A 24,008-nucleotide genomic window follows, 5' to 3' on the forward strand; every position below is an offset into this window, starting at 1 on the left:
GTTTCCAGTTCTTGGGGGTCCCCTCCAAGTCTCCGGGTAACTCACCTTAATCTCCAGACTCTCGGCTTCAATTTTTTAAAAAATTAAGTTTCTGCGTGGTCTGGTTCCCGAGATATATACCAAAACATCAGCCACCCTCCGCGACTGTTAAATCTCTTTAACGGATCTGTTACAGCAGCTCCTAGCTTCAGAGCTTGGAAAAGTTACTTTTTTTAAACTACAACTCCCATCAGCCCCAGCCAGCACAGCCACTGGATTGGGCTGATGGGAGTTGTAGTTAAAAAAAAAAAAAACTTTTCCAAGCTCTGGCTCTAATCTAACCCAAACCTTTCAGGATTGTAGCCAATAAGTGAAGCCAGGGTTGTGATTTGTTGACCCAGGCAGTGCCTAGACTTCATTGCAATGTCAGCAAATGGTGGCTTTGAGATCTTCAGTTTGAGTAAGTAAGAATATGGCTTAAAGTTTTTTTTTCTCTTGTGTGCAAGAGTCAGACCCTGGGCTGTTGGAGAGGGCAGTGCTTTGAAAACCTTGGCAATATGAAAGTATTTAATCCAATTCTTGCTTTTCTGGGAGTAAACAATGCTAATCCCATGTACCTGGAGTAAACCCCATTGAATTCATTAGGACTTACTTTTGAGTAGACATGGTTAGGATTGTGTTGTAAATTAATGGGACTTTTGAGTAAACATAACAAAGAATTGTTTGTGTTGTAAATCTTTCCCTTTCCCTCCAATCCTATTTTTAAAGCAATTAGGCAGGGCTTACCTAGGTATCACATTTTTTATTATGTAGGAAACTAATACTGATTTTTTAAAAAAATGTTCTGCAGTCACCAACTGGTTTGACAATAAACTATTATATGGCGTGTATTTTTACAAGTGTGTGTGTGTGTGTGTGTGTGTGTGTGTGTGTGTGTGTGTGTAGTCTTTCCAACAACCCTGTGAGGTAGAGTTGGTGATTGGAAACCAAGGCAGCTCGCAATAAGAAATAAATCCCTTTAAAAACCAATAACCATAAAACAAGTATAAACAGTTGCAAAACAGCTTAAAGTGGCATGATTCTGAATTTTTGGTTGGGTAAATGAAGTTTATTTATTTATTTATATTTATTATTTGATTTATATCCCACCCTTCGTCTCAGTAGGAACCCAGGGCGGCAAACAAAAGCACTAAAACACTTTAAAAATCATAAAAACAGACTTTAAAATATATTTAAACAAAACATCTTTAAAAACATCTTTAAAAGCTTTAAAACATTTTTTTTTAAAGAAAAGATTTAAAAACATATTAAAAAGCAATTCCAACCCAGACACAGACTGGGTTAAGGCCTCAACTTAAAAGGCTTGTTAAAAGAACAAGTTCCTTATCACTTGAGGCTGCAGCTTTCCCTGGTTGAGTAAGCCCAATTGAATACATTGGGACTTGCTTCTGAGTAAACAAACATAAGATTGCACAAAAATGATTTTAGCAGGTGCTGAAAAGAGGCATCTGCCTAATGTCAATAGGCAATGAGTTCCAAAGCATAGGTGCTGCCACTTCGATGTCTATGTGCCTTCAAGTCAATTTCGACTTATGGCAACCCTATGAATCAGTGACCTCCAATAGCATCTGTCATGACCCACCTCAGGTCTGTAAGTTCAGGTCTGTGGCTTCCTTTATGGAATCAATCCATCCTTTATGGAATCAGTCCATTGGCCCTCCTCTTTTTCTACTCCCTTCTGTTTTTCTGTATTGTCTTTTCTAGTGAATCATGTCTTCTCATTATGTGTCCAAAGTATCATATATGTGTCCAAAGTCAGAGGAAGGCAATGGTAAACCACCTCTGAATACCTCTTACCACGAAAAACCTATGAACAAAGTATCCAAAATGCTGCCACTTTATTGGACTGATTTCTTACAAGAGCAGAAGTACTATGTGGCACCCATAACATGGAAAGCACAGCTTGAACTTGGCCTGGTAGCAAATCAGCAAACAATGCAGATTTCAGAGCAGAGGTATTATGTACTGATAGGATCTCACTCATGTCAGCAATCATGCCGCAGCATTCTGCATTAACCGACTGGCTGCAAGGATTTTTTTGGTTTTGGTTTTCGCTTATGAATCCTGACTGGTGGTGGGATGCTAAGTTGTCTGCCTTACTCATAGGAATCTTGTTGTGTTTGGTGTGGTATTGCATTTAGGAAAGCATCACTGTATTTTGTTTTTCATTTTCTGTTTGCATTTCATTTACCTTTAACCTCACTGTCTTACATTCAGAGAAGCAACAGCAGTGGTTGCATGTGCTCAGCTCAACCCCCTAAAACCCATTGATGATGCACCTTGTTGGTTGCATGGCAGTTTGTTTCTTGCCCAATAGTGGTAAAAGAGAATTCACATATTTGAAAATGTGGCTGCAGTTGTTCCCAAGCTGCTGCCTGTGAAGGTAGACCAAACCATATGTGTTTTCTCTCTGTCAATTATTACTCACTGGAATTGGGTTGGCTGTCAAAGTGAGTTTATAGCAGCCCACAGGGTGGGCAGAAAGGGTAGAGAATCTTCTTACTCTTACTCATTTCTCAGACCTCTTTCTGAAGTGAAGGGTCAAATCTGTAACAAAGTTTGGAGCAGCCACATTAAAAGATAAGGGCAGAGCATTCCAGGCAGGGGGTTGCCAACCCTGCTTGGATATGGATGTCTTTGCAGAGGATCCCTAGTCAAGCTTTACCAACTTGTAAACAAGTTGTATTGTTTATTATTGTTGTTGTATTATTGTAAACCGCCCAGAGAGCTTCGGCTATGGGGCAGTATATAAATACAATAAATAAATAAATAAACAGCACAATCCAAACTATAGCTACTCAGAAGTAAGTCCTGTTGAGTTCTATGGGGCTTAGCCCCTTAGTGTGTTTAGAATTGCAGCCTTCAGGGGCATCCATCTTTACTCCCTAATGCTCTCATCTAACATATCCACAACATTAGGCTCCTTTATTCCAACATTGGCCTTCTGGTGACTGGCCTGGCCTGAAAGCACTTAAACCCTTCTTGCCGAAAGCAAGTAGGCTAGATTAAATGTTCCCTACCCAGGCTCCATCTTTTAGCTAAGATTTCTAGCTGAATTTCCAATCAGATATTTTTTTAATTGTATGCTCCATGCAACTGTGATTGATGCTTAATGTATCATGCTTAATAACATTACTCGGGCCCGCCCCTAAAATCTCAGGTTTTGGGATGCTTCTGCCCTGGCAACCCTAATCTACATCCCTGCGGAAGGAATCGGTTTAGTGTTTCTTGTTACTGTTTTTTTATTTGTGAAATACTGTTCTATATTGAATGCTTGTATGTACAATAAATATTAAAATAAAATAAAAGGGGGGTGGGAAATGTGGGAGTGAGAAAGATGTCCAGTCGAGCTCCTTCTCTGGTGCTGCCTAGGCCACTCCACATCATCGTCCTCCTCCAGTTTCTCTTTTTCAGCATTCTTGGTCCCCATGGTAACCAAACCACCCAGCAGTCCGCTTTAGGTTTCCCTCCCTTTGGCTGCTCGCCCTCCCACAAAGTTCGCTCCACTGAGTACAAAAACGCGGCGCCGTAACCCAGTGGAGAGTGCCTGTGAGGGAAAGGCTCTCTCTAAAGCGGGCTATGCAGCCGACCTGAAGGGAGAAATAAAGCACTTAAGAAAGTGCGGGAAGTAATCTCCTCCTGGCCTCCCTTCTCCTTCCATTGAAGTCGTGCTTTCCGCATCTTGAGCTGGGGGCGGGGCCTGTGTTGCCAGGGTAACCACTTCGCGGCTAGAGGCGTCCGGAGTCGGTCGAGGAGCTCAACATGAACAGGAAAAAGCTGCAGAAGCTCGCTGAGTCGCTGTGCAAAACCGCTAAGCACTGTGAGTGGAAGACGGGCCTTCCCTTCTTCACTCCCACCTCTTTAATTGCTACCGGTGACCTGTAGTTTGTTCTTACATTTTTATATGTAGTTAAGAGTATCGGACTAGGACCAGGGAGATCCGGGTTCAAATTCTTGTCAGGTTTGAAACCTACACCACAGGGTTGTTGTCGAGCGGATAAAAAGGTGGGGGAGGACCCATGTAAGTCCCCTGAGCTCCAAGGAGGAAGGACAGGATAGAAATGCAATAATTAAATCATACATGGGGCTCCCAGAAAAATAACAACCCCAAAACTCCTCTCTTAGGTTGGGTTTAAGTCCCATTAATCTCAGTGGGAGTTACTTCTGAATTGATAGGATTCCACTGCCAGAATTGCCCGTTACTATGGTCTTCCTCTTGCCGCATCCCTGCATTTTTTTCCCACCCAATGTGACCCTGCACACGCCACAAAACTGTGGTAATGTGTGGAGCTGTACCCTAGTTGAACAGGAACATGCAAGAGATAACGGTTTTGATCTTCCAGTGCCAGAGAGAGAACCAGGAGAAGGGGTGGCAGAAGAGCCACAGACATTAGTCTTTGGCAACTGAGTGTATTCCTATGGTCTCTCTGCAGGAGCCAGTGTTTTCCCAATGGCCATTCTGTGTTCTCTTGAATTTGCCCCCATATCAACGCAAGTGTCCTCCCAGGTGAATGTGCCTATATAAAATCAGCTGATGTAGCTCTTTTGCAGGGACCATTGCTTTTTGAGGTATGTTTGGTGACAAGATAGTGCCTTGTAGGTGGAACTTCCCGCCCCAAGAGGATAGGTAATCTTTCTCTTTTAGCTGGGTTCCATTGGTGTCTGAAGATTTTTTTTTTTTAAAAAACAAGCTTTTGATTTTATTGCTGTTTGTTAGTTTTGGCTCTCTGAACTCTCTTTTTAATGCTGTTTTTAGTATGGATTGCGTTTGGTATATATTTCGTGTTTTAATAATAATGTGTGTGTGTTATACTTTGATCATCTCCTTTGGAGGAGCAGGGCAGAATTGTTTGATGTATGTATAAATAAACAAATCTTGGTCCCCCAAATTGCAGCTACCCAAGAGATGTAACTAAATTTCAAAGCAATTTTAGAGACAAGGCTGTCACTGAACCCTTGTCATGACATTTATTATTATGAAGATTTATAGCACAATGCAGTATGTGCTTTCTCAGAAAGATCTTCAAAGTCTAAATTGTCTGAGCAAATAAAAAGGTCTAACAATGCTGGACATGCCTTCTTGGATAAAGCACACCAAACCTGGTTATAAATATTGCGATATTCAGTTTTATTTCTGTATAGCACTGTTTTATTGCCATAACTTTTATTTTATTTCATAGTCAATAAATTTGAAGTGGAATGTCTCATAAAGCTTTTCAACAATTTGGGAGTGGAGCCCAGTGACCGTCATGCTGCGGTCGGTTTGGATCGTAATTCATTTCGAAACATCCTACATGTTACATTTGGTATGACAGATGACATGATTATGGACAGAGGTGAGTTTAAATAAATTATTGCAAAATTGTGATAGAGATAAAATATCTACAAAAAAGCATCTTGCATAGGTTTGATATATTTCTATTCCAGTTCTCTCAGGTGATTCATAAAGTTGCTAGGTCACATGACGCATGCCCTAATAATTGTTCTGGTGTTACTTTAAATATATTACTGTTTGTTACTAATAACAACTCATGGATACTCCTGAGTAATGAGTTCTACCAGTGTTAAATGAATAGATGCTGGGAGTATTGTTTGCATCTGCCACTTATAGTGTGACCTTTGGGCAACTCACTCTTTCTGTCTTAATAACATCTGTGCAAGTATCACTATTGATGCAATAGCTCAGAAGTCACCAATTTTGGGGAGCCAGTGGGCACATTTTGGAACCTGCAAAACTATTGTGGGCATCACATACACTGCAGTTATGCATACACACATGTTCTACAGTTACACACACTACAACTGTACATGCATGCATGTGCTGTGGCCATATACATGCAAACTCACACAAATACCAGCAATTAGGATTGAGACTTTTAAAAGTCTGGTTTGTGGGCGAGGAATGAGAGGATATGATCTTCCTGGAAAGTAAATTAAATATACAGTGCCTTGCAAAAGTAATGAGACCCCTGACCAATGCTCTCATATTACTGAATTACAAATGGTACATTGTAATTTCGTTCTGTATGATATTTTATTTTGAAACACTGAAACTCAAAATCAATTATTGTAAGGTGACATTGGTTTTATGTTTCCAAATATTTGTAAGAAACATAAAAAACTGAAACATGTTGCTTGCATAAGTATTCAACCCACACACATTAATATTTGGTAGAGCCACCTTTCACTGCAATAGCAGCTTTAAGTCTTTTGGGGTAGGTATGACCAACTTTGCACACAGTGTCGGAGGGATTTTGGCCCATTCTTCTTAGCTGATTTGCTGCAGGTCATTCAGGTTGGTTGGACGTTGCTTGTGGACTGCAATTTTCAAAGAGCACCACAGATTCTCAGTGAGATTGAGATCAGGACTTTGACTGGGCCACTGTAGGACATTCACCTTTATGTTCTTGAGCCACTGCAATGTTGCTTTGGCCTTGTGCTTGGGATCATTGTACTGCTGAAAAGTGAATTTCCTCCCAAGCTTCAGTTTTTTAGTGGACTGAAACAGGTTCTCTTGCAGTATTTCCCTGTATTTTGCTCCATCCCTCTTCCTTCAATTTTAACACGATGCCCAGTCCCTGCTGATGAGAAGCATCCCCACAGCATGTTGCTACCACCACCATACTGCACTGTAGACATGGTGTCTTAAGGCATGGGCAATGTTAGGTTTGCACCACACATAGTGCTTTGACTTTTGGCCAAAAAGCTCTATCTTGGTCTCATCTGATCACAGAACCTTTTCCAACTGGGGAACTCTCATGCTTTCTGACAAGCTCCAGACATGCTTTCAGATGGTACTTTTTGAGTAGTGGCTTCTTTTTGCCACCCTCCTGTACAAGCCAGTGTTAATGTAGAGCTCTTGATATGGTTGACTGGTGCACCATTACTCTGCTCCCAGCCACTGAACTCTGTAGCTCCTTCAAAGTGATTGTTGGCCTCTCTGTGGGTTCTTTCACAAGTCTCCTTTTTGTTCGAGCACTGAGTTTTGAGGCACAGACTTTTCTTGGCAATGCCTGGGTGGTATGACGCAGCTTCCACTTTCTGCTTATTGATCCAACTTTGCTCACTGGGGTATCCAAACACTTGGATATTATTTTGTACCCTTTTCCGAATCTATGCATTTGTATTACATTATCTCTCACTTCTGTAGAATGCTCTTTGGTCTTCATTCTCCTTCAAATCCACAGCCTGACCAATGATCCTTCAACAGTGGGGTTTTTATCCTGACAATATGACAGCAACTTTAATGGTTCATAGGTGGAGGCCAATGGTAAGGTAATTGTATTCTCATCTGTGTAAACTGGGAGCTTCCACAGCACAGGGGTTGAATACTACTTTACAGTGGCTCCATTCCTACCTGATGGACAGGACCCAGAAAGTGGTGCTGGGAGACTACTGCTCGACCCCCTGGCCGTCAGCCTACGAGGTACTGCAGGGTTCCATTCTGTCTCCCATGCTCTTTAACATTTATATGAAACTGCTGGGAGAGGTCATCTGGAGATTTGGAGTTCAATGTCATCAATATGCTGATGACACTCAGCTCTGTCTCTCCCTTCCTTCTTATGGCAGGGTGGGAGTGCTCATCCTAAACCAGTGCCTGGAGGCTGTGAAGGGCTGGATGTGGGCTAACAAACTGAAACGTAATCTAGACAAGACGGAAGTGTTGCTGGCCAAGGGGAAAACTGCCCCAGGGATAGGGATGCAGCCTGTTCTGGATGGGGTTGCACTCCCTTGAAAGAGCAGGTCCACAGTTTGGGATTTCTTCTGGATCCTGCCCTACTGCTGGAATATCAGGTGGCTGCGGTAGCCAGGAGTGCTTTTGGTTTTCTCAAAATGGTCTACCAGCTGCGTCTGTTCCTGGAAGCAACTGACTTGGCCACAGTGACACATGCATTGGTGAATTCGAGGCTTGATTACTTTAATGCACTCTACGTGGGGCTGCCTTTGAAAGTGATTCGGAAACTACAGTTGGTCCAAAATGCAGCAGCCAGAATGTTAACTGGAATACGGCGCAGGGAACATATCACCTCTGTGCTTTATCAACTCCACTGGCACCCAATTTGTTTCCAAGCCCAATTCAAAGTGCTGGTTTTGACCTTTAAAACCCTAAACGGCCTTGGACCAGTGTATTTAAGGGACCGCTTACGTCCATATGTTCCTACCCTGGATTTAATATAATAAGCTGCCTCTGGTCTCCTCTGCATGCCTGGAATGAAAGAAGTTAGATTGACAGGCACGCGGGAGAGAGCCTTTTCAACTGTGGCTCCCAGACTTTGGAATTCCCTGCTCCAAAAACCCCGCTTTGCTCCCTCCCTGATGGTTTTCAGGAAACTTGTAAAAACTATTTTGTTCCAGAGAGCCTTTGGTTGGGACTGATGGGTCAGCCTGACGCTGTTTTAAGTTTTTTATCTTTTATTTTTATCTTTTAAGTTCTTTTATTCTCACTCCCTCATATGTGTATGCACATATATACATGTATGTATGTTTGTATGTGTGTGTGTATGCATAATGCATTTTATGTATTTTAATTGTATTTTATGAATTTTAATTTACTGTAATGTTTGTGTTTTATTATGTATTTTATTATATGTGTGTGCAATTTTATTATAGCCACCCTGAGTGCCCTATTGTAGGGTAGAATGGCAGGATAGAAATATTTTAAATAATTTAAATTAAATAAATAATAAATACTTATGCAAGCAACATGTTTCAGTTTTTTGTGTTTTTTACAAACATTTCCCAACATAAAACCAGTGTCACCTTACAATAATTGATTTTGAGTTACAGTGTTTCAAAATAAAATGTCATATAGAACGAAACTACAATGTACCATTTGTGATTCAGTAATATGAAAGCATCATCGAGGGGTCTGATTACTTTTGCAAGGCACTGTATGTATGTACTTATGACATTTATACCCTGCCCTTTAGCTAGAAATGCTCTAAGAGCAACTTGCAAAAATCAGTACAGTACTAAGGTGGGCCTTGCTCACAATCTAAAAATATGTGATACGCAAGGAAAAAGAAACGGGAAGGAGGAAGGAAATGCAAACTCAAGCCCAAGTTGAAGTTCTTGACTATTCCTTCAAATATTAATTCCCAATAATTCAGATTTTTCCTGTTTGCTAACTGTGTCTATTCAAAGCAGGTAGCAATCTTCTCCAAATTTCAGTCCATGAGCATAGAATGGTGGAGACACTTACATTAGACACATTATACTAACTCATTTTGAGCAGTATTTAGTGTATGCCTTAGTCATTGGCAATGTGTAGCATGACAAGTATATTTCTGTTGCTGTAATGAGGCAATTTAGATGAATAACAGTTAAAATGCGAACTACTCTACAGTTGTTACAATGTCTTCGGCAGCTATGGTTACAAAATTACATAACTATGTTTTTAAAACTCCCACTTGGTGTTACAGCATTATTTGAGCATAATGGCTAGGATCCAAAATTGATACTTTAGGCTTACCAATAGCTTGGGCAGATCTTGTAGGATTTGTTTTTCCTTTGAACAGCAGACCCCTTCCCCTGCCTTGTGTGCTGTATCAGAAGTTGCTTTTGAAAGACCCTTTAGCTTTAAACATGATTTGCTATGTGGCATAGGGAACTGCTTTTTGAGAACGAGTCATGTCCCCCTCATGTGTCTGGGGTCCAAATAACAGCTCATGGATGAATAACTGCTTTGAATTTTCTAAAGGAATTTTTGTGTATCTGCTGGTTAAAAATAGTTCTTACAATTCCTCTCTCTGAAAACACTTTTGATAGCAAGTGAGTCCAAAAAGCGTTTTTTATCAGAGTATTATCCTACTGTATTTACTTATATAATTTATGTTCCACATTTTGAACTTACTTTGATGATCCTAGGGTGAGTATGAGACTACTAAGAAAAAAAGTACATTTTAAAATATTGATAACAAAAACAACGACATACATAGACACTAACACAACTACTTAAAACAGGTGTAGGGAAACTTTGGCCCTCCAGATATTGCACCCCTTAGCCGCTGGCCATGCTTGCTGTGGCTGATGGGAGTTGTAGTTCAGCAACATCTGGAGGGCCAAAGGTTCCCCATACCTGACTTAAAACAACAAACTAAAACTGCAGCAGCCCATTCAACAGAAAATAAAACCAAACTGCTGTAAGTTAAAAATGCTTACAAGAGCCTGGGAAAACAAATGTTTTTGTTGGATACCTATGGGATAGTAAAAGGATTCCAGGTGCCTTCTTGGGGAAAGCATTTCAAAGTCAAGGACCCACTGTAGGAAAGGCTCTCTCTCTGGTTGTCACCCACCACACTGCAGTTGGTGGGAACACCTGGAGAAAGGCCTTGATTGTCTGAGTGGTGAGGAACCTGTGGCTCATGGACTCAATTAGCCCCCCAGGCTGTTTTGGTCAAGCCATGCCCATGTCTAAACCAGGGAGGTAGAGATACAACTCTGGCAGGGTTTGCAGACACCACTTATCAGCTGATCACAAGGATGCTTGCAAAACACTATGCCTTTGCAAGTGCTGCCTTGCAATTTGCAAGTGCTGACAATTAGCAGTTTTCAGACTGCATGGACAAAATAAAATTGTTCACTGACCTCTGTCAAAGTTGGCCTGCAGGGAGGTGAGGATCTGGCCTACTTGCCAGATCCAGTTCTATACCCCTGATCTAAATAAACAAGCAGACTAATACAGGAGAAGGTGATTTCTAAGCCATATAGGGCTTTAGGGGTTAAGACCAGCACTTTGAACTGAGCTGGGAAGTCAGTTTAGTTTTAATAAGGCAAGGTCTTTTTACCCAGGCCCTGTTATCAGCCTATGAACAGGATCATGTACTAGCTGCATTTTCTGAACTGTCTTCAAAGCCTTGCATAAAGTGCATTGCAGTAAGCCACACTTGAGGTTACCTCTGGTTGGCTACCTCTGTGCAGAAGGGATCAAAGTCAGCATATCAGCCTCAAGTGACAATCCTTTGTGTCATTAAGGTTACTTGAACCTCAACAGATCACAATGAATGTAGTAGCACTCCCAAAGCTCACCCTTTCTCTCTCCCTCTTCTTCACAGTCCATCAAGCTGCTGGGGGAGGAATAGATCACTCTTGCCAAAGGCCTGAATTGCTTGCTTGCAGAGGGCTTTTAAAATTAAGACTCAGGGCTGCAAGGTGCCCACTTGTGCTTTAGGGAAAGTACAGCTCCAGCCAGAGCTGGCGGAACACCATCTCTCTCGGCAGAGGACTCCAAGGTGCCCACCGGTGTTTTAGGGGAAGTACAGTCTTGCCAAAGCTGGCTGAACATGAGCTCCCTGGACAGACAAAGCACTGATCAACAGTATCTCCGTCTTGGGTTTCAGTTTATTGACCTTCATCTAGTCCATTATTACTCCCAAACTTCAGATGAGCATTTCTTGACTCAGCTGGCAGGTGTCATCACCATACTGATGATACCAAATTCCATATCTTCTGACAATCTTATTCAGTAGCTTCATATAAATGTTCAACTTTTATGTAATAGCACAGCAGTAATTCAGTTAATACAACAAAGTGCTCGTCCTTTAATGGGGCAGTAGGAACAGAATTTCCCGGATTTCCATATTTATTTTTAGTTAGAGCTTAGGGTCATGCACACGTTATAAACTTTGCTGTCTTTACTTTAAGATTGTCTGGGCTGGATGAGAAATAATGAACATGACCTGAGATACAAAATCTTAGTTGAACTGTCTAACTCCAAGCCTCACACAGAGATACTGAATGGCTTATTGTGTTGCAGCAAATAGTTTGTTTTGAAATGAACTTTTGCAATAACTTTTCTTCTTTTTTCAGTGTTCCGTGCTTTTGATAAAGACAATGACAGCTGTGTCAGTGTAACAGAATGGGTAGAAGGTTTATCAATATTTCTTCGGGGGACATTAGAAGAAAAGATGAAATGTAAGGTTTCTGTAGTGGTAGCAGGTTTTTATGCTAGTCTTAAATCTTTGACAATTTAAACAAGTATATTAAAGTGTGTGAGTGATTAGCTTTTAAAAATAGGAATTGTGTATCACTCATTTTGTTTTATAACATTTTATCCCACCCTTCTCATGAAAACCCTGTAAATAGGTGAGGATGAGAGTAACTGGTCCTGAATTTAATTTTGTTTAGTTTATATTATAATTCATTTTTCAACTGTGAAATTACTAAGGTGGTTTACAATATTATTTGTTATTTGCATTTTACTTCATGACATAAATTCTCTAGGCAACAATAAGACAATATAAACAGAAACAATAAAAATGAACCCTTTAAACCAATGAACAAAAACAATACAGCAAGAAGTTTTGAACCCAGCTCTTCTGTTTATTTGTAACATTGGCTGTGGGCCCAGATTGTATAAGCCGTCCTAGTCTAGGTCCTTTAGATAAGAATGAGAAGACCCGTTGTAACTGCTGCTTCTGCAGTTGTTCTTTACCAAGTACTTGCTACTATGTTACTTCTTTACAAACTATATTGCTTTCAGTTATATGACATATATCACTTTTAGGAATGCCAAATCTAATATTGAGTTTATTTTCTGAAGACTTTACTCCCCCAAATGCAGCATTGTATGTGAATATATTAGGTACACGGATATGATGTTTCCTGTGATCAGTTTTAGGATTCATTTGATACTCATATATATTTAATGGAATTATAATTTAATGGAAGGTGCGTGGACCTACAGCAAATGTAAAAGAAATGTGAATGCATGAATGAACAGGAAGCAACTGTCCGGCATTAGGAAAAAAGGGATATATGAATACAGTTAGGCTGGTTCAAATAAATATGTATTTGACCATGAATATGTCTAAAAATGTGCTTCAACAGAGCAGTTCTTGGCATCCTTCCCTTAAATATAATTCCCTTAAATATAAATTTATAATTTATTTATTACCTAAAAGTGCTTTGTTTGATATGTGTACATACTTTACACTAAGTCAGTTATAATTTCCAAAGATTGTTTTGAGGTTTATGACATGAATAGCGATGGATATATTTCACGGGAAGAAATGTTTCATATGCTGAAGAACAGCTTGCTAAAACAGCCATCAGAAGAAGATCCCGATGAAGGAATTAAAGATTTAGTAGAAATAACTTTGAAGAAAATGGCAAGTATAACTTAAATAGATCATTACTCAGATTGCGGTGTATTTTGGGCTAATAATGATTAACTGGAATATTTGTGTATGGTAATAAAAGATCTACAGCCTTTTATTTTAGAGATGAAAAAGAAGCACAAATTGAATCAGTCACTCCAAGAATAGCTAAAAGGATAATTCAGCAGACCATCTCATGAATACACTAATTGGCAATAGCAAATCAAAGTAGTTGGAACAATAGCAGAGAAATACTTTGAAAGGAATCACCGATAGAAAGTTTTGTACAATAGCAGCACAAAACATTTCAATATATTATAGGAGCATGTTGACAGTGAATGTCTACTCAAAAATAATCCCAGTGAGTTCAGTGAGGCTTACTCACAGTTAAATGGGCATGAAAATGGACTGCCCTCAAGGCGATCCCGACTTATGGCAACCCGATGAAAAGGGATTTCATGGTAAGCGGTATTCAGAGGGGGTTTACCATTGTCTCCCTCTGAGGCTAGTCCTCCCCAGCTGGCCAGGGCCTGCTCAGCTTGCCACAGCTGCACAAGCCAGCCCCTTCCTTGTCCGCAACTGCCAGCTGGGGGGCAACTGGGCTCCTTGGGACTATGCAGCTTGCCCACGGCTGTACAGGTGGCTGGGCACGTAACCCCTGAGCCACACACTGTGGGGATGATCTTTAGCTGGCCCTTGACACCCAGGAGACTCGAGTGGGGATTTGAACTCAGACTCTAAGAACGTAAGAACATAAGAAGAGCCTGCTGGATCAGGCCAGTGGCCCATCTAGTCCAGCATCCTGTTCTCACAGTGGCCAAACAGGTGCCTGGGGGAAGCCCGCAAGCAGGACCTGAGTGCAAGAACACTCTCCCCTCCTGAGGCTTCCGCCAACTGGTTTTCAGAAGCATGCTGCCTCTGACTAGGCTGGCAGAGCACAGCCATCATGGCTAGTAGCCATTGATAGCCCTGTCCTCCATGAATTTGTCTAATCTTCTTTTAAAGCCATCCAAGCTGGTGGCCATTACTGCATCTTGTGGGAGCAAATTCCATAGTTTAACTATGCGCTGAGTAAAAAAGTACTTCCTTTTGTCTGTCCTGAATCTTCCAACATTCAGCTTCTTTGAATGTCCACGAGTTCTAGTATTATGAGAGAGGGAGAAGAACTTTTCTCTATCAACTTTCTCAATGCCATGAATAATTTTATACACTTCTATCATGTCTCCTCTGACCCGCCTTTTCTCTGAACTAAAAAGCCCCAAATGCTGCAACCTTTCCTCGTAAGGGAGTCGCTCCATTCCCTTGATCATTCTGGTTGCCCTCTTCTGAACCTTTTCCAACTCTATAATATCTTTTTTGAGATGAGGCGACCAGAACTGTACACAGTATTCCAAATGCGGCCGCACCATAGATTTATACAACAGCATTATAACTCTGGACTCCCACCCAGGCTCTCCTCCCCACTGTGCTGTACAGCCTAAATGCAGCAACTAAATCAAATAAAAATATTGATCTTTCTTTTTAGGACTATGACCATGATGGCAAACTTTCTTATGTGGATTTTGAAAATGCTGTAAGGGATGAAAATCTCCTTTTAGAAGCATTTGGACCATGTTTACCTGATATGAAGGTATTTATGAAATCTATCAATACCATAGCAGTCAGACAGATGGGACTAGTGCACTATCTAGTCATGTTCATTCAGTTTGTACAGCAACCTGAGAACATTGACATAGTCTCCCTGAAGGGGCCAGGCCCACTAAGTGTTTGCTGAATAGTTGTCTTTAATGGTTCAGATTTTGCAAACTTAGGCTGGGTGGATGGAGGTAGTGAATGTCTCCTGAGACTGTGTGGGTCCTGCTTCTCTTCCAGAGGCAGTAGGAAGACCCGTTGTAAAAAGCCAATTAGTTTAGGAAAACTACTACCCATTTCAAATGTTCCATTCTTGGCAAAGGTAGCAGAGCACGTTGTGGCCAGACAACTCCAGGCAGTGTTGGATGCCAATTATTTGGATCTATTCTAATCAGTGTTTAGACCATGTTTTGTGGCAGAAACAATCTTGTTCGGCCTGAGTATGGAGGGAGGGACACAGCACTATTGGTTCTCCTCAACTATTGGTTCTCTCTCACTGGCTTTCAATACCATCAATCACTGTATGCTTCTGGGTTGGTTGGCTGGCCAGGTTGAGTCTATGCAGCTTGTGTTTGTGGCAGAATTGTAGAATCAATCTCAGAGGTGCAGGTGGACTTCCTCCCCTTAGTCATTTGTTTATAGGCTGCCTCAGGCTTCTATTCTGTTCCCTATGTGAAACCACTGGAGCAGTCATCCAGAGGTTTGGGCTGAAGTGTCCCCCCTAGCTCTCCACACACATGCACACAAAGGACACTCACCTCTACCTCTTTTTCATCTACATCTCTCAGGGAGGATATTGAACTGAACTGGGGCTTGGAGGCTGTTCACCCTCATCCAACATAGAGCTACATATCAAAATACAATGCTGAAGGGAAAAAACAACAGGATCCAAATAATTATTTAGCTAGATTTGCATACTCAAGGGGACTTTGTTTTTTGACAAACACAAGCACAGAAATTCCCAAGTAACAATCCAAACTGCATTTAAAAATTATGGGAGTCTCAAGAACAAGTTGTGATACAACATGAGAATTTGCTGTTCAAATTGGAGGGGGCAGAAATCCCACTAGGACATGCTCAAGCCCTTAGGCATAGTTCTTTGGATACAGGCCATAATAAATATGCCTTAATATAAAAGAACAGGGTTTAAGTTTTACAGTTGAAATATAGTGTGAACGTTTTAGGCTTCTGAGGTGTGTGTTGTGCATGACTAACTATATATTAGATATTTGTTTTTTAAAAACTCTACTTTATTTCACAGTGCAGGATGGCATTTGAATCACAAGCATTCCAAGATAGTCCTGATTTATAGCTCTACAAGTGAAATATACTCTTTGGATGTTTTATATATATATATATATAGAGAGAGAGAGAGAGAGAGAGAGAGAGTTTTGAATATATATATTATATTAATGGTGTCCCTTTTAAAGTAAAGAAGTCAGAAATATTTTTCCCTACACACATTCAGAATTCCTTGATTTCAATGTACTTCTTGCTACAGAAATAAGTAAGGTATTAATGGAAAATATTTTGTTGTGTCTATGCTCTTGTGAAGTAATACATTTGTAGGGATTCTAAAAATAAGGGACTCTGTACATTTTAGTTAAATTTCAACATGATTGCTAAGTTTATTAAATAGAATATGCAAAAATATTTTAATAGATCAAGCCATGTTTTGCTGTGTGATCAATCAGAACTGAATCAGTTTAAATTAAATACATAGAATATTCTACAAGTAATATTTATATTCGTCTTCTTTGCTTTATTGTTGGCTTTGTTTGGCTGTCCATTGCTGTACCACCAACCAGATCTGGAGTCTGAACAGGAACTACAACCTAGTTTGGAGAGAGAACACTAAACTTAGTACATTATATCTATTCATTATGCAATTATTCTAGCTAGATCTTTCGGACTGTTGAACCAGTTGTACAGCAGGGAGTCAAGTTACTACATTTTCTAATGACTTGCAGGTCTCTTTCAACTTGGTCTTCTCTGCTGCCTCTCTGTGTATAACTTGCTAGCAGACTACAAGATTAGTACAGTCATTGCCCTTTCTGCCCTAACCTCTGTTCTTACTACTATTGTATATCCCATAAGGAATGAGAACATATATAGCCATTGCCTAGCAGTAATATAATTTTCCACTCCTCTTTCCAGAATTGTGCCTCCTGACTAGGTGGGACAAGAAACCTAGGCAGAGAGAAGGCACATGGTAACCCAGGAAATCAAATATATATGACTGAGGCAGAAATTTTTTGAAAGCTGAAAAAGAAAGACAAGCGCTTCCTCTCGCAGTTTGATTGCAATTCCTGCCTGTGGATGACTGGCAGCACGCAAGATCCTACCTTGACGGACTATCATCCAGGGAAAACATGTATAGCCATGTCTAGCAGTAATATCTGTGAATTCTACTTCTTACTTTTTTTTCCAGAAATATGCCTCTTAACTAGGTGGGACAAGAAACCTAGGCAGCGGGGGGGGGGGGGGAGAAAGAAGAGAGGTCGTCATGGCAGGTGAAATGTAGCTGGTACGAAGCAGCAGCCCTCTGTGAAATGATTTCAAATGGTATTTATATCTTTGGTTCATGGAATAAGAAAAAAAATTCCCTCAAGATCTCCTAAGCTCTATTTTAAAATTTACCTTAGGTCTCTCTTAATTGTCATTCACAAGAAGATGACAGGCTAAGAGCTATTTCATGAGATACATTTTTATACTTAAGAGCAGATTCCCATACATAATAAGCATGTACAGCATCAGTTAGGAAGGGCACCCATGAACAATAATGTGTGGCAACACAAAAGAAGCCAACCAATAGTTTTCTAGTCAACACTCAGCTGAGTTGAGAAATGAAAAAAAGCTGCAACACACAGTTGGGCACCCTTAAGTCACAAAAACAATATGCATATATTTTGTATTCAAGAATCAATTCCATTCACTATTACTGTATGAAATGGCTCTTAAATTGTAATCCTACTTTTTACAGACATGTTCTTAAAGTCCACTGAAATCAAAGCAGATTATTACTGGGGTGTTAATATTCTAGCATGAAGTGGTTTATACTAGGGATTTAAAACTGAAGTTATGTCAACATCAGTATCTGTATTAAGAGGAATAGTTATTGGTCACCTAAGGTATTTGCATATCACTCTACAAGTTGTGTCACTAATTTTTAGAACCATAACAAAGGAGTAGCCCCCCTAAGATATGAACAAAATTGTTTTTGCTAATTTTTACACCAACTTACAGCCTTAAACAGGAAACGCCAGTAAACTAGAAACGTCTCCCCTTCATTCTCCTCCCAAATAGCTATCCTTAAGGAATCAATATAAGATATGTAAGGGCAGCTTTTCACTGGAAGTAAACAAATGCTACCTAATTTCAGAATCACAGACCACATATTTTGAAAATGTTGAATGAGAGTTTACTACAGCATACCTCCTTTAGTTTGTTACGAATCAAGTTTGCTGAAGTATTCAGTGAATCATCCTCCATGTCTATTTTAAGTGTTTCTGGTAACCTTGGACCAATAATTATTTCTTCACTATTAGTGTCTTTTCCAAAAAGGGCAAGTTTGTTGTCTTCATCTCGTCTTCTCTTTCGTTCTAGCAGCTGAGTTGTTCGGGGCATAAATCTGCCAAGTCCATTATTCCGAGGAACCTTTCTTTGCAGATTGCAGTGGGCTAATGTGTTATGAACTCCTTGCTGTAAGCTCTGAGTCTGGCTAAAACATTCAGCTGTCTCAGCACAGTCACCAACATTCTGAGGTGCTGCTAACACACTCTGACACTGCTGTCCTAAAAGAGAGGCCACATTTCTCAGTGACAGTTCACAGCAGGATGACTGGTGGTGATCTGAAACATGGGCAGATGGATTCCAGTTACTAGTGGCTGCCTCAAATGTACAAGCTCCAGAAGCTTCTAGCTGTATTGTCTTTTGAAAACTTTTCTTGGAGTTCTTCCTCAGTAACTGATCTTGAAACATAAAACAGAAGCAGTTAATATTTTGACTACCTAACATTTTTACAAAAAAGGCTTTTATGAGTACAACTGCATTACAATGGAAGAACTTAAAATTAAGATTGTATTCCTAACTCAGCGTTCACATTTCAAGATGACTACTAGTTTGAGTTACTATGAAAATTTTCAGAAATGATGATTGGCACTAATGGGAACATTCTGCAAAGGTAAATAGTGTTCGGGGTGGCAGCATTATCACAATCGCAGCAGGGAAGAAAACAGTCTGAATGTTCCGTTCCACCTGCTGTGGTCCTGATCCTGCTTTTTTTGGGGGGGTGCAGCAGTTATTTGCAATTCAAAAAAGTGCATGTTAAATGCAAATATGCTGATGTCACCATAGCTTGGCCAAGAGTTTACCATGGTAGGAATCAGGATTATAGGGCCATGTTTGCTTTATCACTTAGGTGTTTGGTGCCCTGTGCTCCTTTGGGATTTAATATACAAGAATAATTTAATAAATAATAACAACAACAAAGGCAAAGCATAAGAATGCAAAAACACTTTTCTACTAGACTGGGGAGCCAGTGGAAAGATTCTCCTTTTTTCTCTCTATGGCAATTAAAGTATTTCTTCCTGGTTAGACGGATGGTTGGCATCCTTTTAGGATGGCAGCTTTATACATTTGTTCAAAGCACTGGATTGTTTTAATAAACTAATAGTCCAACTGCATGTTGCAGGAATCTGTCACTAGTTATGCTGTTTGCTTCTACTATTTCCTTGCAGCACACCATGCTGTGGTGGATGTGGAGTAATACAGTATAGATTCAGATTTAACTGAAGTGTACAAACCTAAGAAATTTCCTTTTCAAAAATGTGTTCAGCCACAAACCTTTGCTACTAGTTGCTTTTGCTATATACTTCCTTCTGTCTTGCAGTTTCTCTCTGGTCTCCTGTACAGTCTCAAATTCTGGAGCATAGCACACATGCAACAAACTGCCAAAGAAACTCCGTTCATCCAGTTTTCTTTTGGCTACTCTAAAGTATTAGAGTAAAGTAAAGATTAAAGTTATAGTCAGTTATAGAGCCCAGTTGAATAAGCAAACATTTAAAATCTCTTTAAGTTCTAAACTTAAAGTTCAGCTATAGCATTAGAAAGTTCTAAACTAAGTTCAGCTATAGCATCAGAAAAATCAGTTTAAATTGCATGCAACTAGCTTGTGAAAAAAAAACTCCGCATTGAACTACTAGAGATCTAAAGTGGAAATGAAGACAGGCTATTATTGCCAAACTATTAATACCTTGCACTCTGTATTTTTTGAAACTTGATCAGGTAGACTTCTGTAAATTCTTCTGCTGGATAGTCATCTAGTGGATTATATTCTTCAACGGTCCCATACAATGCAAACTGCTCAACTAATTCCTTCATAACACCCAAGGCAGGGACACCTTGTATCAACAAGTATCGAGATTCTAAGTTGATTGTGTACACCTAAAAAACATAGCTGCATTAATACTTTGTGACAGAGATGACTCAGTTACAATCTCAAGTACTTGCTTGTTAACATATGCTTAATATTTAAGTTTGACATGCTATTTTGAACACAATTGTTTGAAAAGACAGCACATGCAACTCTACTGTAAAGCAATTCATTACAATTCTTTGAACATTACACAGTAGAAACAGAACTTGATCATTTAAACCTCCATGTACGGTTGCCTGCTATGGCCAAGATCCAACAGAACAAGTCTAATTTTTTTAAGCCAATACTGTGCTGAAGTGTATAATCTATCAATAAACAACTTATATAATGTTCAAACAAGAAAAATGAATATTAGTTATTGAGCAGTATCCAAATGTTAATAAATAACAATAAGTAAATAATACGTCCTCTCTCAAGACCTATTCCTTGCTTTATTTGTATCGTATCTACAGCTTGCATTTATATCAATGGAGCCCACTCATGTCAAGAAGCATTCGCAGGGCCCATTATTTCTTATGGCCCTTAAGATATCTCCTATTATTTCCAAAGGAAGTGCTTGCAATTTGTCCCCTCAAGGAAACGTCAAGACGAGGCATGTCAGAAGACAAAGGAAGGGAGCTAGGATAGAAAGCCGCATGCTTCCTCCCTCTCCCTTTTTACCTTCACCGCGCGTGGCCTGCGCCCCTCACGGTACTTGGCGCGCGACACGCAGATCGACTGCTGTGCATGGTGTCGATAGATGCCACCAACTTCGCCGCCGCCGCCGCCGCCGCCACTGTTATCCCCAAGCGCCGCCATCTTCTCCTCCTTTGTTGTATATTCCGACTTCCACCCATCTTTCTCCTCCCTCCCAGTCACAGACAACCAATCAGGTTGAGTGTAATACATTCCTGCTTTCTCATTGGCCTGTGCTCTGGGGCGGAGAAAAGCGGGTGAAAGTTGAATCCGGCCAGGAAACAAAACAGCCGAATCGCATCAGCCAATCACAGTGGGGGAAGGAGGCTAGGTGGGTGGGCCGCTCCATTTCATTGGGCCGAGTCCCAGGGGTCAAAGAAGGGTCGCTCTACCACTAGCAGCAAGTAAATGTAGCTGGGGCTCTTGACTCGAGCCGTACGGCGCTTTCCGCAGTCTCAGACCACGGCTGTCATGTGGGGGGTGGGAGGCCCTGGAACAGCCGCGGCGAGCGTTTCCTTGAGCGGCGCCCGGGACTGCTTCCTGCACCTGCCGCCTGGGCTGGCTTCCAGCCTCCGTCTGCAGCAGGTACAGGAACGGGGGGACCGCAGGTTTAACCGGGGCCTGGGCAGAGGAACCTGGGAACTCGCGCCTCTGCCTGTTTTGTCTCCTCAAGCCCCCTACCATGTTACGTAACTGTAGCGACGTTGAAGGCACGCTCACTCACACTTTTTCTTTCATCATCTTGTTTTGATGACGTTGAGGTTCCCCCTTTCCCTCCTGCCGGCTTTACCGCCGTTCTGGCATCCCGTTGCTGTGGCAACATGGGTCCTCGGAATTATCATTGTCCTCCAGCAACTTGGTGCTAAGGGTTGCGGTTCTCAGATAGTAGGATTCAGCAAGGAATGGGGTTTGTGTGAGTTTATTAGCAGTCTGGAAAGTAGAACGGCATCAAATTCAAGGTAGTTTTGTACAGGTAATTTGTTGTTTTGTCACCACTGCACCACTAGGAGCAAGAAACTGATATTCTTCTTTAACTTCTCACACTTAGTAAAGGAGCCGTTCCCTGACGTGGCATGCTCCTCTTTCTTACATTACATGAGTGCTTTTGCTCATATTGGGCAACAGTAATTGCCACACCATATTGTGCTCTTCTGTCAGGGTGCTGAGAAAACTAGATTATGATAGTTGGGTGAAGTCTTCGTTCAATGCAAAGGATTGTTACCTGAAATTATTGTCCACTTCATCTTGTAAATATTCTTGAGATAGAGTACTGCCTTTGAGTTTAATTAAAAACTCATTTTCTCCTTAATTTCATTAAAAAAGTATTTTCTCTATCTAAATGTATCTGTTTGTTCTTGCTATTCTCCAGAAAACTGAACTAGGTTTTAAACATGCTTTTAGGGAACATTTTCCCCATCTACTTGCTTTGCCAGGAAATCTCTGCACAGGGCTATAGATTCTGGAGCACTTTCTAGGGTACAAACTTGGTTCATACAGGACATTGGTCAGGCTTTTTGAGCCTCTTTGCTGTGCTCATCACTGCTGCAGATTGCATAGGATTGGAAGTGATGCACAAACCAACTTTTGGGAGAACATGTCTGCTATTACTGTTCTTTGCCTGGTGAGCTTTTGAAGAATCCCAAGGTTTTATAGAATACTGTGTGGAGAACTGGGCAAGCTGTCTATACCTGCTAGAGCATATGCTCTGCTGATGCCTGTTTGGAGCCCATCTAGAATTCCAAGAGGTGTGGCCCAGTTTGCTAGCTGTTTAACTTTCAGAAGGCCAAGGCAAAAGGCAGATTTGCCTAGGGAACCTGCCTAGACCTTGGACTATGCTCTGTGTGATCAAGAGAAAAGAAGGCAATAGTTTTGGCAAATTACAGAACTCTGAAAGAAAAGGAAAGCTTTACTTAGGAAACCATGAGTTTTGTGTCTGTAGTGTTTTACACAATGTCTCAGTCATGGCTATAGTTTCTCACCAGAAGAAATGTGCATGGAGCCAAGAGCCGCAATTCCCACTGCATCCACTTCTGCCTACCTACCAAACAGCCTCCTGCCTTTGATGCTGTTGCTTCTCCCTGCCATGCACACTCCTATTGTAGTTAATAGAATATTTACAGTTGCACAATTCCTTCATCTCCCAGGCCCCAGAATGTTTTTCAGAGGTGGTAGGGGACCTTTTTTCTGCCAGGGGTTGAATGTCAGTGGTGAGCAGGGCTGAACCTGTTAGTGGATGGTGCCAGGGCTAAAAGTAAACAAGGTTGCCCCTTTCTCTTCCTCTCCCATACTATTCTCCCTCGGTGGGCTGTCAGAGGAGAGACAGGTTGTGCTTGTCAGATGTCTGAACTGTTCACTTGCAGAGGGCTTTTCTTATCTCATCACTCTTATTAATTTTGTCTCTCTTCCTCCACCCCTTCCAGCCTTTTTTTCCCTGCAGGCTTGTCCCACCTGTGTGAAATTAGGCTAAGGGTCCCATGTTCCCCACCCTTGAACTAAACTGCATGTACACCTTTGCAGATGCAGGTACTTTTCACAAGTACTGTTGCTGGTAACATTGGCCTGTGAAGCTGCTGTAGTGTTTCCTCAAAGCTAGGGATTTTCTTGGCCTGCAATTGTTAGGCGTTCTGACATCACATTGATATAGCTATTGGGAATCCCTGGAACAGACACACGCATACTAGTATGAAATTAGGACTGACACTGTAAAATTTAAATCCATCTTAACAGGATGCTCAGAAAAAGAGTTAAGGTACACATTTAATGCACTGAATTAAAATATAACATAATTTAATGTAAATATTTTATAGAACTATCAAATCAGCATAAACTCACAAGTAGACTTCTACATGCAACTTCAGATCAATGAAATTAGGGCTGATCTGAAAAGCATTATGGAATTTGTACGTACATGATGAACATTGTGTGCACAGTGCAAGACTGTTGGCCTTGTTCAGCTGTTAGCTACAAAGGCATGTGGAACTCTACAAACCATAGTGTTTCTTCTGTTTATTCCAGTGGAGGGATCTGATTGCCCATGTGTACATACCTTTGTACACATGGGCAATCAGATTCCTCTATTGAAGTAGAGGGAGCCCATTTATAGAAAAGCTTTGCACATGCATCACAGC

The 24,008-nt window shown here is 40.9% G+C and overlaps 3 protein-coding genes across 7 annotated transcripts in view; 2 read left to right on the forward strand and 1 right to left on the reverse strand.

The window, feature by feature from the left end:
- The first annotated feature begins 3,434 nt into the window (after positions 1–3,434).
- Positions 3,435–20,801, forward strand: CLXN (calaxin). 4 transcript variants are annotated; one of them, XM_061586970.1, is made up of 6 exons: positions 3,435–3,913; positions 5,220–5,375; positions 11,848–11,952; positions 12,997–13,148; positions 14,662–14,766; positions 16,030–16,459. In XM_061586970.1, the coding sequence occupies exons 1-6, from the start codon at positions 3,802–3,804 to the stop codon at positions 16,078–16,080; spliced, it is 681 nt and encodes a 226-aa protein (XP_061442954.1). In that variant the 5' UTR covers positions 3,435–3,801; the 3' UTR covers positions 16,081–16,459. The 4 variants fall into 4 exon arrangements, with proteins under 4 accessions (XP_061442954.1, XP_061442956.1, XP_061442955.1 ...); XM_061586972.1 differs by lacking the exon at positions 16,030–16,459 and adding an exon at positions 15,557–15,981 and having other exon boundaries at positions 3,437–3,913; XM_061586971.1 differs by lacking the exon at positions 16,030–16,459 and adding an exon at positions 16,926–20,801 and having other exon boundaries at positions 3,443–3,913.
- On the reverse strand, positions 16,366–21,051 carry RBM48 (RNA binding motif protein 48). Its single transcript, XM_061586969.1, has 5 exons — positions 20,866–21,051; positions 20,023–20,213; positions 19,614–19,759; positions 18,204–18,739; positions 16,366–16,603 (listed from the first exon to the last, which is right to left on the reverse strand). The coding sequence occupies exons 1-5, from the start codon at positions 21,001–21,003 to the stop codon at positions 16,511–16,513; spliced, it is 1,104 nt and encodes a 367-aa protein (XP_061442953.1). The 5' UTR covers positions 21,004–21,051; the 3' UTR covers positions 16,366–16,510.
- Positions 21,052–21,231: 180 nt separating this feature from the next.
- The window catches only part of PEX1 (peroxisomal biogenesis factor 1), a 44,552-nt gene continuing 41,775 nt past the window's right edge, over positions 21,232–24,008 (forward strand). The window contains exon 1 of one of the 2 annotated variants that reach the window (XM_061586966.1): positions 21,232–21,465. In XM_061586966.1, coding sequence (XP_061442950.1) covers positions 21,352–21,465 — 114 coding nt within the window. In that variant the 5' untranslated portion in view covers positions 21,232–21,351. Of the gene's footprint in view, positions 21,466–23,313; positions 23,404–24,008 lie in introns of those variants that run through there. The other variant, XM_061586967.1, reaches the window with a different exon arrangement.

Source organism: Rhineura floridana, chromosome 10 (genome assembly GCF_030035675.1).
Source record: "Rhineura floridana isolate rRhiFlo1 chromosome 10, rRhiFlo1.hap2, whole genome shotgun sequence".
NCBI classification, from domain to species: Eukaryota; Metazoa; Chordata; class Lepidosauria; order Squamata; family Rhineuridae; genus Rhineura; species Rhineura floridana.

Coding starts and splice junctions, on each gene's coding strand:
- CLXN (XM_061586970.1), top strand. CDS start 3,802: ATGAACAGGAAAAAGCTGCAGAAGCTCGCTGAGTCGCTGTGCAAAACC. Junction 5,376..11,847: donor TGACATGATTATGGACAGAG/GTGAGTTTAAAT, acceptor TTCTTTTTTCAG/TGTTCCGTGCTTTTGATAAA. Junction 11,953..12,996: donor ATTAGAAGAAAAGATGAAAT/GTAAGGTTTCTG, acceptor TAATTTCCAAAG/ATTGTTTTGAGGTTTATGAC.
- RBM48 (XM_061586969.1), bottom strand. CDS start 21,003: ATGGCGGCGCTTGGGGATAACAGTGGCGGCGGCGGCGGCGGCGGCGAA. Junction 20,214..20,865: donor GCAGGCCACGCGCGGTGAAG/GTAAAAAGGGAG, acceptor TATGTTTTTTAG/GTGTACACAATCAACTTAGA. Junction 19,760..20,022: donor CAAAAAATACAGAGTGCAAG/GTATTAATAGTT, acceptor CTAATACTTTAG/AGTAGCCAAAAGAAAACTGG.